Raw genomic sequence first — 18743 nt, 5'->3', positions numbered from 1 at the left:
AATTAGGAGGATGAGATGGATGCAGAGGCACATATCAATACACCATGCAGTGTACAATACAACAATATGCACTATGAATGTATACACAGTATTGACTACAGACTGCCCACACATCGAATGGGAGTCCAATGTCACCATGTACGTCAATGTCACTTGGGCACACCCTTTGCAAGCCCATGGAAACGGGAAGCAGGAGGGGTGTGTGTCACAAAAACCCAAGCATCTGAACCAAATTCATGACAAGCCTGCATGTGCCCAGCCACAATGCAGCGTATGCCCACGGGAGCCACACAAGGCAACACACTGTCCCAAAAAAAAGAAAAAAAAAAAAGGAAAAAAAAAGGAAAAAAGAAAATCAAAAATGGCCATTAATGGGCCCGGAGGGGAGGGGGGGTGGGGGAGGCCACCCAGGAGGTCCGAGGACAGGGTGCACACCAAAACCCACCTGTGTGGATCTTGCGAAAAAAAACACCTCCATGGGCTCATGGCCTACACGGCTACCCTATTGTGGGAGAATCACTGCTGTCGCTCTCCTCACCCTCTGCAGCTGCATCAGGAGGTGGTGGCACTAGGGGAGGCAGCCCACGCAAAGCCCTAGTCTGTTCCTCCATGGCAGCAAGCATGCAGGTGTGGTAGGTCTCGTTCTGGAGGATAATTGTGCAGAGGTCCCCATGCAACAACTCACGGGATGCCCGGACCTCCGACCTAGTTGCCTGCATCTCAGCTGAGAGCGTACGTGTGAGACGCTCCAGCTGCTGTTCTGTCCTTCTGTTTGTTGAAGCCTCAAGCTCAACAAGAGTCGTCCTGAGGTGAAGGAGTTCCACCCTCAGGGCTTCCCTGTGGCCCTGGGACTCTATGGAAATGGCTTCCCGCAGTCTCGCCAGTGCCGCCCGCCTGTCCCTGTCGGATGCCAACATGTCCTCGTTGTGTGACTGGCAGATGGAGTCTGTTGCCTGCTGTAGTCGCTCCATCAGCCATTCGGGGGGGACAATGGAAGTGGCCACCCTATCCATGGCCTGAGCCATCATCTCTGATGATGCTGCCTGTTGGGTTGCCATACCGTATATGGATTGCTCCCATGCGGTATTGCCAGGTGGCGTACGGCCACCACGTCGGCGGGCACCACACTTGTCTGGGGCAAGGCGACCTGCGCCTTGCTGTGCCGGCACTGCCTGAGGCTGCAGGACTGCATTCCCCCTCTGATCTGCTGGCCCAGGAACAGGATCAAATGTCACGCAGTGTGACCCTGCATCCGTAACCACCAAAGGCGTACCTGCCAACACTGACATCCCCATTGAGGGTTCTAACCCTGGTGCAGGTGGGTCGGACAGAACAGAATCCCTCCCAGGAACACTCACCTGCGACGGCACATAGGTCTCATCATCCGAATCGACACCTGAATACAGCTCGGGGGAGGTGCAGCCAGAGACACCCCTTGAGAGCACGACCTTGCAGCAGTTGTGGGTTCTCACCCACCACCACACCACGTCCCTCACTGGTGGTTGGTCGGGCCTCAGACCCCTCCTGGGTCTGCACCATCTCCACAACCCCAGCAGTATCAAGTGCGTCATCCCCTGCAAAGACATAAAAGAAAACAAATGGAAACAGGCATTAGCACTATGGCACAAAATTAGGGCGGAGAGGCTACAGAAACAGTACTTGATTGACACATGTCCCACATGACTAAAACCCTCCCATGCATGCACCGTCACTGCGTGTGAAGACGAGGCAGATGGCTCTCATTGATGACACCAAGATGGAAGATGAACACATTTGCTGCATGCTGCATAGCAGTGGCATCACACATTGGCCAGTGATTGGCAGGTCAAATACACATGCCATCACACAGATGGCATGTACCCTAGCCATACAGTGAAGAGGGAGAGGAGGGCACCAATTGTTCATTCAGTCCAGTTTTCTCATGAAATTGATTTTTTCATTGAAATGGTTCACATGTTTAACCTGGAGCTGCCAGTCCAATATGATCCTATAGCACAGGGACATGTCTAAACAAATCATGTCCAGGAAACAAAGCCAGTCCACTGTACCATAGCCATGTCAGACATGTGACAATAGGACTGAGAAATCCTGAGTAGAAGTGGTGGTATGCAAACAATCTGCCTGAATAAACAGAGGTAAATAAGCAACAATGTTGTGGCAAGATGACACTCCAAGGGCAACTGGAGTGGTGTTGTGCTGGATGTCTAATGTTGGCAGAAGGGATGCTGCTATACCCAAATGCTGGTGCGCAGAATGTATAGGATGAGGCACATGGGTGACCCAAACCACTCAGGCACACACACCCTCACATGGCACCCAAACAGAAGCCCTCCCACACACACCATGCACATGGATGACACACACATGCATGTGCACTCACCGGACAATGCCTCGTAATCTGCCAGTTCTCCCACGCCTTGGATCTGTTCCTCCGTGACGTAGGTCCCAGCAACCTGCTCATGTGGAGTGAGTTCTATGTCCTCTGCTGGAGACCCACCTCCAGTCACTAGAGTTGCGGCATGACTTGAGGCCAGCTTATTCTTTGCCCTGCACTTCAGGTCATTCCAGCGCTTGTAGCATTCAGTAGCTGTGCGCCTCACGATTCCGAGGGCACTTATGATGTCCGCAATGGTCTGCCAGTGTGCCTGACGTTGTGCAGGTGTGGTCTTGGATCCTGCAACAATCGCCATTTCGCGGTCATGTGCGGACACATACTCTACAAGTGCATTCAGTTCGGCCTCATTGAAGCTGGGCTTCCTTGGCGGGCCGGAATGTGTAGCCGTGTCTGGGGCATCAGCCTCTACTGGACGAGCACTCTTCCTCTTCCGCTTGGAAGGTGGTGGGGATCCTGAGTGTCCTACGCCGCTCTGGACACTAGGGGCAGGAGCCCCGGTGGACTGTGTACTAGGAGTGTGGGATTGCACACTCAGCATGGGAGTTGGTGCAGGCATTAGCTCAAGTGTGATGGTGTCAGGGGGAATGTCAGCATGATGGACTTGGACCGACACTGTCCTGGCTGGGTGTGTGAGAGGTGGGGTGGAAGGAGCCGCAGCTGCCCCTGCAGCCTCCCCAGCCTGCCTACGCGGGGCAGCAGATGACCTAGCTGCCCCTGATCCACGTGGCCTGATGACACCAACATTCACCGGCGCACGTGGCCTAGACCTGCTGACCTGGAAGTCAGCCATGGAGTCACCCTGTGCCAGGTCTGGTTCCACAGTGGGCTGGTCCAACAAGGGCTGAGCATGGATGGTGTCAGCCACGTTAACCTCAACCGGGGGGGGGGCATGGGTGTCCCTGACTGCTCCTCCACACATGGGGGGCTAGGGGCACCCTGCAAGTCACGGCCACGTCCCCTACCGGATCCAACACGGCCACCACTTGGGGCTCGGCCACCTTTGCCACCCTTATGGCTTGTTCGCCTTCCAGCCATGGCACTGATGTTATTTTGCGTATGGGAGTTGATGTGAACTATTGTCCTGGGCAATTGGGGGTCAAAGGGGTTGGGTACCAGATGGTAATCGTACCCTAGTGCTCTAGCAAGGCTGTATGTCACCCCTGGGGAAAGATGACAGGTCACGCAACGCACAGGCACCCCAAAAAAGGGAAGTAAGGTGCACGCAACCCCTCCTAGACCACGTGCGTGGAAAAATAAACCTGCACTACGCTGTGGCACCCAGAAACACAAGAATGAACGTATGCGTGTCACACGCAACCTAGAATGACCTCTGAAGGGGTACGCGACACACGGGGCAAGCACAGATGTTAAATACGTGCGCAGCTCACCGTCTGCCAGGAACAAAAGCGTGAAAAATATGTGCGTGTGCTCGTTGGCAACACCCCCGCCAAAAGAAGAATTGTACGCTGTCTGAGGAGAAAGGACAACAGTAGAAGGGAACACTGTTTGAGGAAACAGGCCCAGGAAAAAAGAGGAAAAGAGAAAAAGCTGTCAGAGGTAACAGGGGGTACGAACTTGAAACTCTGTGAAGTAAATCGCGTGTGAACCGACAAGAAGTACAGATTTCACCCACTCGCTCTCCACAAAAAGCACGTACAAGGAAATGGCGTTCTACACGTACCTTTTATACACACGTCACAGACGCGCATACGCGATGAGGCCATTTCCACCAATTACACGCTTTGACACTCGGACGTGTATCTTTTTTTTTTTTACACGCGCCATTCTCTACGGCCATGCGCGTGACGTCATAGCTGCGCATGGGGGCCTTTGGGCCAATGAAATCGCGTATGCGTGCAGACGTGCTAAGGGCCTTTCCTCGAATTACACGCAGACGTGCAGGACTTTTTACATGCCAAATCACTCCGTATCAAGCTGGCCACGCGTAAGCACACGGAAGACCACGCTCCTGCCCAGAAAGCCGATTTACTGCCCCCCAGACCCCCAAGCACGCTCCCACCTGCCATCTGCTGCGGCCCGACTGCCTGCTGCCCACGTGCCCTGCCATTTGCTGCCTGCACATCAGCCAGGGGTGCTGTTGCTGTGACCACCCCTGCTGGAACCGAAGACTCCCGACTGGGATTCCATCGCTCCACAGCCCAGCCCCAGGACCCAGTTGCCCACCCACTCCTGCCTCTGGGGTTGTCATGTCGGGCACTGCAACATCTGGCACCACTGACAACCCCCGGCCAGAGAGGCAGAGGGGCACCAGCTTCAGTGCCAGGGAAGTTGGTGTCCTGGTCGAGCAAGTCCTGGGGCAGTATGATGCCCTCTACGGACTCGGATCTGGACGGACATCGTGACTGCCATCAACGCGGAGGGGGTGGCAGTCCGCGACTTCCAACATGTCAAGAAGCGCTGGGAGGACTTCAGGTCCAGGACCCTGAACAAAGTCTGGCGCCTCTTGAAGGCAGCGGATGCTAAGGGGCGCCGGGGCCACTTGTCGGAAGATCAGATGAGGGTCCTGGAACGCATATCCCCAGCGCTCCACGTCCAGGTCCTTGAGAGGCAGACCCGTTTGGAGTCGAGTGGTAAGTGTACATGCATCATGATTGTAAGCTGTGCGTGTGGTGATGTGCCAGTAGTGTGCCGGTTGCACATCTGTTTGTATGGGGCCGAGTATGGGTGGGGGTGTACAGGACTGTGAGGCTAACACATGCGAGCGCTGACATGTGTGAGACATGGATGGTGCTTGTGTGTGTAGGCTTGCATGCCAAATGCAGTTGTGTGGGCACACATGTTTGGATGAATGTGTATATAAGTAGGCATGTTCGTGATGTCACGCATGTATGTTGTTTTCAGCTGCATGTATCAGCACTGTGTACATGTGTGTGTATTTGACAAGGGTGCAACAGTGATGCAACATGGATGCATGTGACAGCGGGATGTGGAAGCCTGATTGGCAGATGTGACATGGATGCCCATCGGAACACTGCGACAGTTGGCTGAGGTGTACACATGCATGCAAGTGTGGTGGTGTGCGTGCATGTGTAGTGCACTCCCTGTGTTGCATGTGATGTCTGGCTGACCTTTGCCTGCTCATGCTGTTGTATGTGTATGGATGGTGCTGGCAGTTGCGATGTGGCTGTGGTATGGCTCATGTGTGCATGTTAGACATGACATGTGTGTTGCCAATTGTGATGTCATGTCTGAGGTTTGCCAATCCCACTCATGTGCAACTGTCATGTGTGTTATGTGTCCATTGTACAGTGCCCTGATGCCTGTGTTTTATTTCTCCCCGTCTGCAGCGTCAACTGATGAAGAGGGCGGAGAAGGTGCTGTGGAGCACAGCAGCGGGGATCGCACCGCCAGCCGGAGACGCAAGGCCCGGCTCCCCTCCCAGGTTGTGATCTCGTCGGGGAGTGAGGAATACGGTGCCGCGTCCCAGGCCGCGGCTGCTGGGGGGAGGTCCAAGAGGCGGAGGTCAGAGTTGGACTCCTCGGCAGCAGAAGGGGCAGCTGGGACCCCACAGGGCCCAACGGGGGAAGATGGCACGGAGTCATCCAGGTTGGTGGGGGGTTTGGTGGAGGAGGAGGCCGTGCAAGCAACAGAGACAGGGTCTGGAGGTGGGGATTCCACTGGTGCTAGTGGTGCAGTGCAGGACCAGGGACAGGAGGCAGCACAGGTCGCCGCGGAGGTGCCTGTGTGCAATCCTGTCCCTGATCCTGTCACTGCATCATCTTGCACCAGCAGGGATGCCTACGTCCAGACCCGTTTTCAGGCAGGGGATGAGCTCACGACAACTGGCCTTCCTCTGCCTGCGGAAGTGGCGGTCCGGGTCGAGCCTGTCCTGACTGGTGTGGCGTTGCGTCAACGGGCCATGCGAGGTGACCTGCAGTCTTTTCATGAGGAGACTGCACGTCATCTCGAATGGCTCGTTGACCGCGTCGGCCTACTGGGACAGGTCATCCAGGCCGGATTCCTCCGTTTGATGGGGCTTGCTCAGACCCCCTCCTCAACTGAACCCCCATGCGCCAGTCGTCCTCCGTGCCATTTTCCCACCCATCAGTCACCTGGGTGCCCTGTGGAGCTGCCTCTGACGGTGCGGCCAGGCTGGTGGAGGAGGCATCCCTGCCACATTCGGGAGTCGGACGTCCAGCAGGGGTGGCCACATCAACAATTGCACCCCAGCCAGCGGAGGATGTGCAGGCAGCAGGAGGCAGTACACGGGCAGAGGTGCAGCAGCAGCAGCAGCAACGTGGTGGGAGCCATGATGGCTCGGGGCCTTCGACATCGGAGGGGCAGGCATCGGCCGGAGGGCAGGAGGACCCAGGACGGGAAGTGTCTTCCGTGTGGCAGCGGTTGGGCCATGCCATAGATGCGGAGCGGCAGCGGGCGGAAGAGGCACGGCCAGGTCAGGGCGGAGAACTCCATGCGGAGGGCCCTGAGGCGGGCCGAGTGCCTCGAGGCAATCCGCAGGGAGTTTGGGGTGAACATGTGACGGCCCTGCGGACCCTCGGGGCCATGGAGGAGGACCGCCTCCGGGACATTGAGCAGGTGTTCGATGATGCCCTGGCCCGGAACATCCCGAAGTGAGCCGTCGGACTAGCCCGCTGCCCTTGTAAATAGTTCTGTAGCTAGTGTTAGGTTTACTTTGGTTTTGCATTTTTTTTGGAACTTTTGGACAATGGGCCACATTTTTGTATATATTTTCTTTTTTTTAGGTAGTGTTATTAGATAGGTTTCATTTCTTCGGTTGGGATCATGGACCCTGGATTGTTTATCTGTATATAGTTGACTTTTGGATTTTCATTTTTTTTTAATGATTTCGCCATGGAGCAATGGTTTTCGATTTTATTTTTCCACTGGATTTACTTGTGTGGACTGTGACTTTGGACACCTTTCCTTTGCATTATGATTTGTGGTTTTACATTATTTCACGTACCTGCTGGTTTATTTGTTTTTAAATTTCCATTATTGTTAGTTTATTTTTTATTCAATTTATGTTGCTTTTAATACATATTTTTTCTTCAAACTTCAATGTGTAGTATCATCTCATTGGTTTCATGCTCATCATGATATGGGTTTTGACATTCACTGACACCCATTGGGTGTATGTGAGGGACATGTGTTCATTTCCAAACCTGCAATTGGGGTTCTATCATGTTTTTGCCATTTCTAAGTGGGTGGATGCAATACTCAGGTGGGTGTTTGGCATTTGGAGGCTGACCATAAGGGCCAGGGATCTAGATTGTGGTGACATGTTGGCTGGGGGACATGAGTGGGGGCCTGGTGGAGGTTGCCCCTGACTACTGGGGGGTGGGGGTGCAGGGGGACATGAGTGGGGGCCTGGTGGAGGCTGCCCCTGCACTACTGGGGGGTGGGGGTGATGGTAGACATGAGTGGGGGCCTGGTGGAGGCTGCCCCTGGATGGTGGGGGTGCAGGGGGACATGAGTGGGGGCCTGGTGGAGGGTGCCCCTGCACAGCTGGGGGGTGGGGGTGATAGGGGACATGAGTGGGGGCCTGGTGGAGGCTGCCCCTGCACTGCTGGGGGGTGGGGGTGATGGTAGACATGAGTGGGGGCCTGGTGGAGGGTGCCCCTAGATGCTGGGGGGTGGGGGTGCAGGGAGACTTGAGTTGGACATGAGTGGGGGCCTGGTGGAGGCTGCCCCTGCGCTGCTGGGGGGTGGGGGTGGTGGGAGACATGAGTGGGGGCCTGGTGGAGGGTGCCCCTGGATGCTGGGGGGTGGGGGTGCAGGGGGACATGAGTGGGGGCCTGGTGGAGGCTGCCCCTGCACTGCTGGGGGGTGGGGGTGATGGGAGACATGAGTGGGGGCCTGGTGGAGGCTGCCCCTGCACTGCTGGGGGGTAGGGGTGGTGGGAGACATGAGTGGGGGCCTGGTGGAGGCTGCCCCTGCACTGCTGGGGGTGTGGGTGATGGTAGACATGAGTGGGGGCCTGGTGGAGGCTGCCCCTGCACTGCTGGGGGTGGTGGGAGACATGAGTGGGGGCCTGGTGGAGGGTGCCCCTGGTGGCTGGGGGTGGGGGTGGTGGTAGACATGAGTGGGGGCCTGGTGGAGGGTGCCCCTGCACTGCTGGGGGGTGGGGGTGATAGGGGACATTAGTGGGAGCCTGGTGGTGGCTGCCCCTGCACTGCTGGGGGGGTGGGGGTGATGGTAGACATGAGTGGGGGCCTGGTGGAGGGTGCCCCTGGATGCTGGGGGGTGGGGGTGCAGGGGGACACGAGTGGGGGCCTGGTGGAGGGTGCCCCTGGATGCTGGGGGGTGGGGGTGCAGGGGGACATGAGTGGGGGCCTGGTGGAGTCTGCCCCTGCACTGCTGGGGGGTGGGGGTGATGGTGGACATGAGTGGGGGCCTGGTGGAGGCTGCCCCTGCACTGCTGGGGGGGTGGGGTGATGGGAGACATGAGTGGGGGCCTGGTGGAGGGTGCCCCTGGATGCTGGGGGGTGGGGGTGGTGGGAGACATGAGTGGGGGCCGGTGGAGGGTGCCCCTGGATGCTGGGGGGTGGGGGTGGTGGGAGACATGAGTGGGGGCCTGGTGGAGGGTGCCCCTGGTGGCTGGGGGGTGGGGGTGGTGGTAGACATGAGTGGGGGCCTGGTGGAGGCTGCCCCTGCACTGCTGGGGGGTGGGGTGATGGGAGACATGAGTGGGGGCCTGGTGGAGGGTGCCCCTGGATGCTGGGGGGTGGGGGTGATGGTAGACATGAGTGGTGGCCTGGTGGAGGGTCCCCCTGGATGGTGGGGGTGGTGGGAGACATGAGTGGGGGCCTGGTGGAGGGTGCCCCTGGTGGCTGGGGGGTGGGGGTGGTGGTAGACATGAGTGGGGGCCTGGTGGAGGCTGCCCCTGCACTGCTGGGGGGTGGGGTGATGGGAGACATGAGTGGGGGCCTGGTGGAGGGTGCCCCTGGATGCTGGGGGGTGGGGGTGATGGTAGACATGAGTGGGGGCCTGGTGGAGGGTGCCCCTGGATGCTGGGGGGTGGGGGTGGTGGGAGACATGAGTGGGGCCTTGTGGAGGGTGCCCCTGGTGGCTGGGTGGTGGGGGTGGTGGTAGACATGAGTGGGGGCCTGGTGGAGGCTGCCCCTGCACTGCTGGGGGGTGGGGGTGATGGGAGACATGAGTGGGGGCCTGGTGGAGGCTGCCCCTGCACTGCTGGGGGTGGGGGTGATAGGGGACATGAGTGGGGGCCTGGTGGAGGCTGCCCCTGCACTGCTGGGGGGTGGGGGTGATGGTAGACATGAGTGGGGGCCTGGTTGAGGCTGCCCCTGCACTGCTGGGGGGTGGGGGTGATGGTAAACATGAGTGGGGGCCTGGTCGAGGATGCCCCTGGATGCTGGGGGGTGGTGGGAGACATGAGTGGGGGCCTGGTGGGGGGTGCCCCTGCACTGCTGGGGGGTGGGGGTGGTGGGGGACATGAGTGGGGGCCTGGTGGAGGGTGCCCCTGCACTGCTGGGGGGTGGGGGTGATGGTGGACATGAGTGGGGGCCCGGTGGAGGCTGCCCCTGCACTGCTGGGGGGTGGGAGTGGTGGGAGACATGAGTGGGGGCCTGGTGGAGGGTGCCCCTGGTGGCTGGGCGGTGGTGGTAGACATGAGTGGGGGCCTGGTGGAGGCTGCCCCTGCACTGCTGGGGGTGGGGGTGATAGGGGACATGAGTGGGGGCCTGGTGGAGGCTGCCCCTGCACTGCTGGGGGGTGGGGTGATGGTAGACATGAGTGGGGGCCTGGTGGAGGCTGCCCCTGCACTGCTGGGGGGTGGGGGTAATGGTAGACATGAGTTGGACATGAGTGGGGGCCTGGTGGAGGGTGCCGCTGGATGCTGGGGGGTGGGGGTGCATGGGGACATGAGTGGGGGCCTGGTGGAGGCTGCCCCTGCACTGCTTGGGGGTGGGGGTGATAGGGGACATGAGTGGGGGCCTGGTGGAGGCTGCCCCTGCACTGCTGGGGGGTGGGGGTGGTGGGAGACATGAGTGGGGGCCTGGTGGAGGGTGCCCCTGGTGGCTGGGGGTGCAGGGGGACATGCGTTGGTGGGCAGTAGTCCAAGGTGACATGTGGGTTGGCTGGGGGGCATGGCCATGGTGGATGGGGTGCCTGCGGGACATGTGCAGGGTAGGCCCCTGTGGTGTGGGCCACCTGCAGGGGCCGTGGAGGGTGTAGTCGGAACACCTGGGAGGACCCACACGTGCAATTCACGTGTGGTGCTCCCCGCGCACCCCTGTAATACACGTACCCTGATGGAATCGCATGTGATACTTCCTGCGCACCCCTGAAATACACGTACCCTGCTGCTTTTGCATGTGATACTTCCCACGCACCCCTGAAATACACGTACCCTGCTGCTTTTGCGTGTGATACTTCCCGCGCACCCCTAGAATACATGTGCCCTGATGGAATCGCGTGTGTTACTTCCCACGCACCCCTGATGTACATGTACCCAGGACAATCGCGTGTGGAACTTCCCGCGAACCACTGAAATGCACGTTCCCCGCTTGGCGTTTGCTGTTTGGCAGCCCTGTGAACTGGTCCAGGGTTAGCGCAGCCCTTTGCGATGATTTGGGGATTTTGAAGGCTTTTCCTTGCGCGAGGGCGTTCTTGGGGGCGTAACTGGCATTGCTGCAGGGTCGCTGCGCCACTCTGCGCCACGGCTGGTTTCGGAGGCTAAAATCCATGAATACGCTGTGCGATGAAAAGGATTTTTTCGCACGCGGCTGGCGCAGTGTATCGCACGGGGACACTGTGCGCCAGCCGCGTGCGCCATTTTTGTGCGAATTTCTATGAATTACCCTGTTAGTATGTTATAAATGTTTCAAAAGCAAAATAAAGTGTCATTTGAAAATCTTCCAGACCTAGAACTGGTCCAAGAGGGGGCTGGAACAAAAGTCATAAACCCCCAATGGACTTCAGAGACTGTACCACTGCCATACTGATCATAAATACATATCCCTGAACTGACAGCCAAAGAACTAAAGACATCAGATGTTCTGTCATTGACTGTAAAATGCATAAGAGAGAAAAAGAATGTCTTAAATGTTGCATAGGGACTTACTATGTCACCCACAATTCTGGAACGGAATGTTGCAGCAAAATAATTTTTTTTTTTTAAATGTTCAACATGAGATGCTCTATTTAGTGACACACACGATTTTTCTAATGTGATTTTTAATTATGCAAATTAGGCTGATTTGTATTTTGAGGCACAGAAATGGCGGACATCAGTTGATTATATATTATAGTGTCTGCAGGGACGAGCCAGTCAATTTGAGATGAAAAAATAATTTGAACATAAACATAGAAGTGAGTTAAATGGAAAACTCCAAGTTAGTTCCCATTCAGGCTACTATGACGAAAATTGCATTATTTGATTCGTGCCACAGAGAGAAATCTGGTGAAAAGATTAGTAAAGTGGTCATATGTGAGGAAATTAATAATTCAGAATGTTACACTATTTAATGTAAATTAACAAGGGGGTCCTGGGAGTCTATCTGCCTGACATTAGTACTGATTACGAGAGACTTACCCAGAGTCTTTAGCTCACCATCTTTCACAGAGAAGAAATATCCCAAATATATCAATCTTAGTCCTGCCCTGGTGCAGTCCAGCACCAAAGTGCTAGGCAATTCTCCTCTGAACAAGAGTACCAACAGCAACCCCAGACACGTGTTTTGGTCTGGTTGGACCTAATCAGTAGGGTGGAGCTGTGCCTTTCTAAGAATAGTGAGCAAGGAGTCCACGTCGGGATTTCCATAAGGGTAAGGCTCCCGTAACCAGGACTAATGTCTGGCAGAGGGACTCCCAGGACCCCCCTTGTTAATTTTCACTATTTAATGCAAGTTATCGCTGAGATGACATCACATTTAATGGAAGGAAAACTGGGTTTAGAAGTTACTTCAACCTGAATGCCCCCTTATTACTATGCCCACTGACTATGGAGGGGTACGTCTACTGTGATGCCATTTTCAGAACACTGTCCAATCACATACATTGACCAATTAGATTGAGGAACGTATACACACCTCAAACGGTGGGGTTACTATTCTCTATAAGATTCAACACACACTCAGGACACACACTCACTCACTGACTTACGGAGAAGAGAGAAAGAAGATATGATAACAGCAGGAAGAAGAAATAATAGATTGCTCTCCTTTTGGACCCATTTTGGATTATAAGCAGGACCCTGAAAGTGAGGCCTACTAGAAGTTAAAGTCCCAGGCCTTCTTCAGTAGACGAAGAGCAGACAGGCAGTGGAGGTAAGCTGATCCATCTTGCTGACTGATGCCCAACTGTTCCTAGATGGGGAGAATTAAACCAGTCCATAAGAGGATGCCATTGTATATGCGAGTATGATCGAAAGGGGAAATAAACCTGAGGGGAGCAATACTATTAAGGGCATTAGATTCAATCGTGGCTGTTATTTGTATGGGGTATATAAATTGACTGTAGACCCTGGGAAATAAGTTAATATTTCGTAAGCGTATGTGCTTCTGGAATTATAGATTTGGCAAAGACCAAAACATTAAATGCAAAGGGGGGGGGGGGGGGTCATGTTAAGCGGAATTCCACATTAAATTAAATAATATTCAACAGGCTTCAAATGAACGGCTGTGGGTAGGCTAGATCAGATCAAAATAGAAAAAAAAACATGTTAAAGTATATACAATTTTATTAATATCAAAAAGTTAAAAACACATTAAATCGATAAGACTAACCCATAGTACATGATGGGTTTCCATAGATAAGAAACCGCACAAATAAATAAAGTGCTAGTACATTTCTCATATAAAACTAGTATCTGAATAATGTACAAATGCAGGACTGGGGGGACAGAACTTAAACCGAGTGAATGGAATCACGTGGGAGAAGGCTGGCACTACCAGGTCTGCGCAGAAATAGAACAAATGCTCAATCAGTTATTTCAGAATCTCAAAATGTGGAAATAAGCAACCTCATTAAGTTGGGTGCAGTTAGTCAGACCAAAACATTGTAATACAAAGAAAAACGACTTGATAAAATAGATACTATTGTGTGTATACAGTGACTTCTTGGCTACCAATTTTCTCTCCGTTTAAAGTTTTCCATTGAAAGTGAGAAAGGCATACTTTCACACTGTAATTAAAAAGAATCATTACACAAGGGAATCTCCCCTGCATATATGTTGAACATACATTTTCTTTTCTACAAGACGGTAGTCTTTTACAATTTAATTCTTAGAATGCTGCTGAAATTCTGACATGCTATTGAGTAAGGGGGGTGGTATCTATTTAAATAAAGGGCAAGTAGCGGGAATTGGATACTTTAAACTAGGGAAAGATTTCTCATGGACTCTCCTGTATTCAATCCATTATGTCTGCGTGCTAAGGGTGAATTAAATGTATTCGTACCTATGGTGATGTGTGCATTACAAAAGTTTGTTTCTATAAGTGTAGCTTTGAAAACTGAGGAGACTAGCGTGTTGATTATTTTCTATCCTTGGCATTAGAATTTCCTGCATTCACAACTTGTTAGTCTGTAAATTGATTAAATTATTTCAATTTGGCTAATAAATATATCTTCTGTACAACCATGTGGGTTCCTTGTCCCGAAACGGGAGGGTAGCTGTAAAGAATCAATGTTATTAAATTGGGGGTCCAAGGTTCATAAAAAGAATTTTATTAAATAAAGGAAAATTGAGCGTGCCTGGTTTGGGGTTGGGGCTAAAAGTTCTCCTGAATTAGATTCATCCAATTAAAACATCCCACAAAAAAGAGTTCTCTGATCCCCAGTGTTCCTCATAGCGTTGGAAGGAAGTGGTGTCTGTCTGTGTGTCCATTAACTGTACAGGTGAGTATTGGGATTCCTGCTGCCACTCTGAATATCAAATGGGTGAGGATTGCCCGCTTTGGGGATGGAAACACTGCTACAATGGCCTCAGCCCCCCCAACCCCCTCCATTAGCTCCACAATTCCAAACCTGTGGTTTTTGCTAGTCCGGTTCGGGATTTTCTCTGTTGGGAAAGAGTGATTCTAACACATATAGCCCCTTTCTTGTTGCTTTCTTAACATGGTTTGGACGTTTGGCCGAGGCAAGTGTGTTTTCCAGCCTTCTTTCTGGCCTACGTGACCTGACTGGGTCTTCTTTATGGCCTATCCATCTAATCCCGCAGATGATTTGTTTACGTTCAAAAGGAGAATGATCAGATTATGTCCTTTTTTTCTGGTTTGTTTTTCTAAAAGGGATTGGTGAATGCCTGGGGATATGTTTTCAATGCACACAGCTGATGTGGACCTGGGGATACAAAACCCAGGTCCAGATGTCAAAGTCAATGTGTGGCCACGCTTCGCCACAACTGAAGGAGTGTAGTAAAGTCATCAAAGGGTGCCACCCTTCTTAACTTGAATTGTGGCTTTGCAGACCTTTCAGTCGTGTTGGGTATCCTGTTTCCCCCCACCACAATTGGCGGGCTCTGCTGCTGGAGAAAAAATCACCTGTCTTCTGGTAAATTATACAGCCATCTTGAACATCTATGGGAATGCTTAGATACTGCCTCTTCTATACTCGGCACATCCTGAAGTTGCAAACATGTAGCATAAGCAGAAGGTTAGCAATGGATGGTCAGGTTGGATGGAGAGGAACTCAAATGGCTCTATTTAGTCAAGTCCAACTTAGATTAATCAGAAGGATGAACTGAATGTTCTGCATATTTTCTTCAATTCCATACGGAGTCGAGGGGGTTGGGGTGGTACCTCAGAACACAAAACATCAAACTATTGTACAACAAATTCCTGGTGACAGACAACATACCAAGGCAGCATGCCAAATATTTCTTTAAAATAACGCTTGTGAGAGCAGGGGACTTTCCATAAAACAAATACTTGCCATACAGTGATATCTGGCTAGGTTAAAGAGAAACAGGCTCCCTTTTTAGGCTATTTCGTTTGCCAAACAAATTCTTATTGACCTTTTCAGCAAACATATTAGATATTTTCTTCTTTTTTACGTAATGTCACTGAACCAGATGTGGCACTGCCCAAACAAAACACCCAGACATGTTCTTGACATTGTCCTGGATGTAGTCCACATATACACAACACTGCACCTGTGTGGGATGAAGGGACATATATATATTTTGGTTGCTTGCCATGGCTGGCATCACAACAATTAAGAATGGCTGAAGAAGCCTCAAGATTTATAAGCAAATCAAAAGCTTGTCTTTCCAAAAACGGTTGACTTGTTAGAAACCTGTGGGTCATTTACCTGTGGCAGGGGCAATGCAGACCTTCCTTTCCATGTACTGAATATGCTCAGATTAGCAGTGTCAACCTTGCAGCATTTAAAGAGTGTGAGGAGTGCCACAGCACGTTTCCCTTTCTATTGTGAAATTAATTGTTATATTACACACCTGTTGGAAGCCTCGAGGCTACGGTACCAATGATATGCAGACTATGCCCAGCTCTGCCTGAGGCTCTCCGAATGTTTTGGGAAGGTATAGCTCATTTCATCATTGATACATATGGACTTTGTGCGACTGATAATAAATGATACACTAAAATTAAAAAAACAGGGCATCAGAGTTTGAGAACAAGTCTGTCCCTTGTTCTTGGCTACAAGTGTAGCCTTTATCCATGTACCCCACTAATCATAACACAAATACCCTCTAATTCTAGAACTTGAAGTGTACTTGGAAAATACGCTCGATTAAAAAGCAAATCAGCACTGTGGTTTCTAAGGATTTCTTCTCACTTTACCAACCTCCTTTTTGTTGGTGGTTTGCCTAGCAGAAAGTAAAAGCCAGCAAGCTTCATTCGTGAATGTTAGATATTCAATAAAGGCCTGATCTATTTCATTCTCAAGCTCTTGGTGACTGCATATTTGTGAGAGGAAGATCTTAAAGATGCCGATTCTGGGCTTAAAATTCTTATCAGGTGGAGACCCTAAAAATTGGAAAAGTCAAACATTCTGTGCTCCTTCAACATAGTGTCTGGATTAACTGACACTCATTGTCCTTGGCTATGCCAAGATATCTCTGATCCTCACTTGGATGATGGGACGTCGCAGGAAGAGGTTCTGATTTTGGCAGTTCTAGACATTTCATCAACTCTGACATGTTTGGGAGCTATAATGAGAGATGGTTTTCAATAGGGGAGAAGAAGTAATACAGAACCAGTCTTCTCAGATATGTTTTTGCCAATTAGTGCTTCTAGGTCATCAGTATTTTGTGAACTGGAAATAAATTTCATTTTAAAAAGTGCAACAATTATATTGAACTTTTCTGTTAGAAAAGTGTACCTTTTAACATTCTACACTTTTAGGATAATTGGCAATAACTCACCCTCGTCTGTGTCATCTGAGGCAAGCTCAGCTTCTTCATTTTTATCATTTATTTGAGGCTCACGGGAAGGCATGACCGAATCCTGTATACAAAATGTAAAACGAAAAACACATACTGTGCATTAATACCAAATATCGGAAAATTAAATTTATCACAATCAGATGTAACAAGCCGTAAGAAAATCAAAATGTGTGAGTAATGTATTGCATTTTGGAAACCTGCTCTGCATGAAACCACCTGAAATGTACTGCAGAAACTGTTTCCTGCACATTTAGCTGCTTTATCGAGGATGTTCTTAGGGCTATAGGAGAACATTGCAAGTAACTAGTCTCATTTAAACCTCACTACATCCAAGGGCATTTTATTACAAGCTTTCCAGGATTCCAAAAGCTTTTCAAAACTTGAAGGTGTAAGATGGCAGAAGTAAGACTCAAACAATAGTAGCATGTTTCTGGATATAAACCTTTATTAAATAGGAAAAGGTTGGAAAAATATGCCTCTCTATCCTTAAAGCTACGAGGGGTTTCCCTAGCTCAAAGCAAACTAGTGAAATTGTCAGAAAGTCTGAAAATAAAGAGTTGTCACCGTCATGTCCAATGACCTGCTTCTGGTCCCCAATACTAATCATTTACGATAACTGTGGAAGGATGGTCTTCTCAAAGTAAAAAAATAAAAAATAAATAAGTGCTTGTAATTTCAAACAGAAAGGGTCCCAGTCTCTCTGGTAATAAAGTGATGCAAAATAATGTTCCAAAATATGCAACTCCAAAAGTTATAGTTGCGCTTCTTTCCCCTAGACTTATTCTACTCTCAAGTTGCTAGATATCTCATGAGGACCTATTGCTGGACTTCACAGTGCCTTTATCCTACCAGCTTGGTATGCTCAGCTACCAAGCGTAGGATTCCTTATTAGTCGTAGTGTTCTTGACGCTTTTATGCTCAACCTCTCAAGTGGGTGTGGGTCCCAAACTCGCAATACTTTACACAGCTTGGTTTACTTCCCTGCCAAGCAAGCACTCTCTCTGGTAATGTCTCCTTTCTTCTATTTAGGGTCCCAGACCCTCTTGGCTTTAAACTTTGGCTTTACATATGGGTACAAGTCCCAGATTCGCAAAGTTGCGTTGTATCCACTTAGTTCACTCTCCTGTCAAGTATACAACCGTCTCTTGTTTTCTGCTGGGTCCCAGACCCTCTTTCTCTTGGGTGAGGGTCCCAGACTTGTACCTTTGTGCTATATACGCTTGGTTCACTCTCCTGCCAAGTACACAACTGTCTCTCCTTTGTTTCAGGGTCCCAGACCCTCCCTCGCCAGTTTCTGAGCTCACCGCTATGCAAGGTGAGTAAGACCTATAGTGGTAATGGGGTGTCAATCATTGGCATATATAACATATACTTAATAAGCAAGCTGTGAATAAAATGGTGAACTAGGCTTACACCTTACCACCACATGCGCGAGTTGTGAATCCGGGGCCAGTCCATAGGCCTGTTAAATTAAAATAATTGCATCCACTGGCACGGATAGTAGGGCTAGCCCCAGATCCCTTTAACCTGTGAAAGGGATCAATTACCAAACATCCTTTATATGCTCTGCTTACGCATATATATTCTTTCCACAGAAAATAAAGGCCATGTACACAAATGAATTTAAAGAGCCCTGAATAAGGGTGCAATTTACAGATATAAATATTACATAACAAAATATATAAGCAATCTCTATATAGCAGCCTACACAGTGGCAGGGTCATTAGGATACATGGTTCCCCACAATTTTATGTCCATAACTTTTGTAAAAGGATCGATGCAGCAGAATCCTAGATCTCTATATAAATATACTGTTATTAACATACATTCATTTTAGTAGATATATGATAAATACATACCTTGCACTGCTACCCTCACTTTGAACTAGGGAGTGATTCGCGGATCTTAAACTTCCAGACTTGAAACATAGAACTAATCCTAGATCACAGATTGACATTCTCAAATGTATTTCCTAGTCTCTTACCAATTGTGATGCTTTTA

General features: G+C 51.0%; 1 protein-coding gene across 3 annotated transcripts in view; it reads right to left on the bottom strand.

Moving 5' to 3' along the window:
- Positions 1–18743, bottom strand: part of PRKCZ (protein kinase C zeta) — a 1951357-nt gene that overhangs the window by 572971 nt on the left and 1359643 nt on the right. For all 3 annotated transcript variants that reach the window (XM_069610174.1, XM_069610176.1, XM_069610175.1), the window contains one exon: positions 16722–16803. In XM_069610174.1, coding sequence (XP_069466275.1) covers positions 16722–16803 — 82 coding nt within the window. The remainder of the gene's footprint in view (positions 1–16721; positions 16804–18743) is intronic.

This window comes from Ambystoma mexicanum, chromosome 8 (assembly GCF_040938575.1).
Source record: "Ambystoma mexicanum isolate Mex_15411 chromosome 8, UKY_AmexF1_1, whole genome shotgun sequence".
Taxonomy (NCBI): domain Eukaryota; kingdom Metazoa; phylum Chordata; class Amphibia; order Caudata; family Ambystomatidae; genus Ambystoma; species Ambystoma mexicanum.
This window is presented reverse-complemented; position numbering and strand designations above follow the sequence as displayed.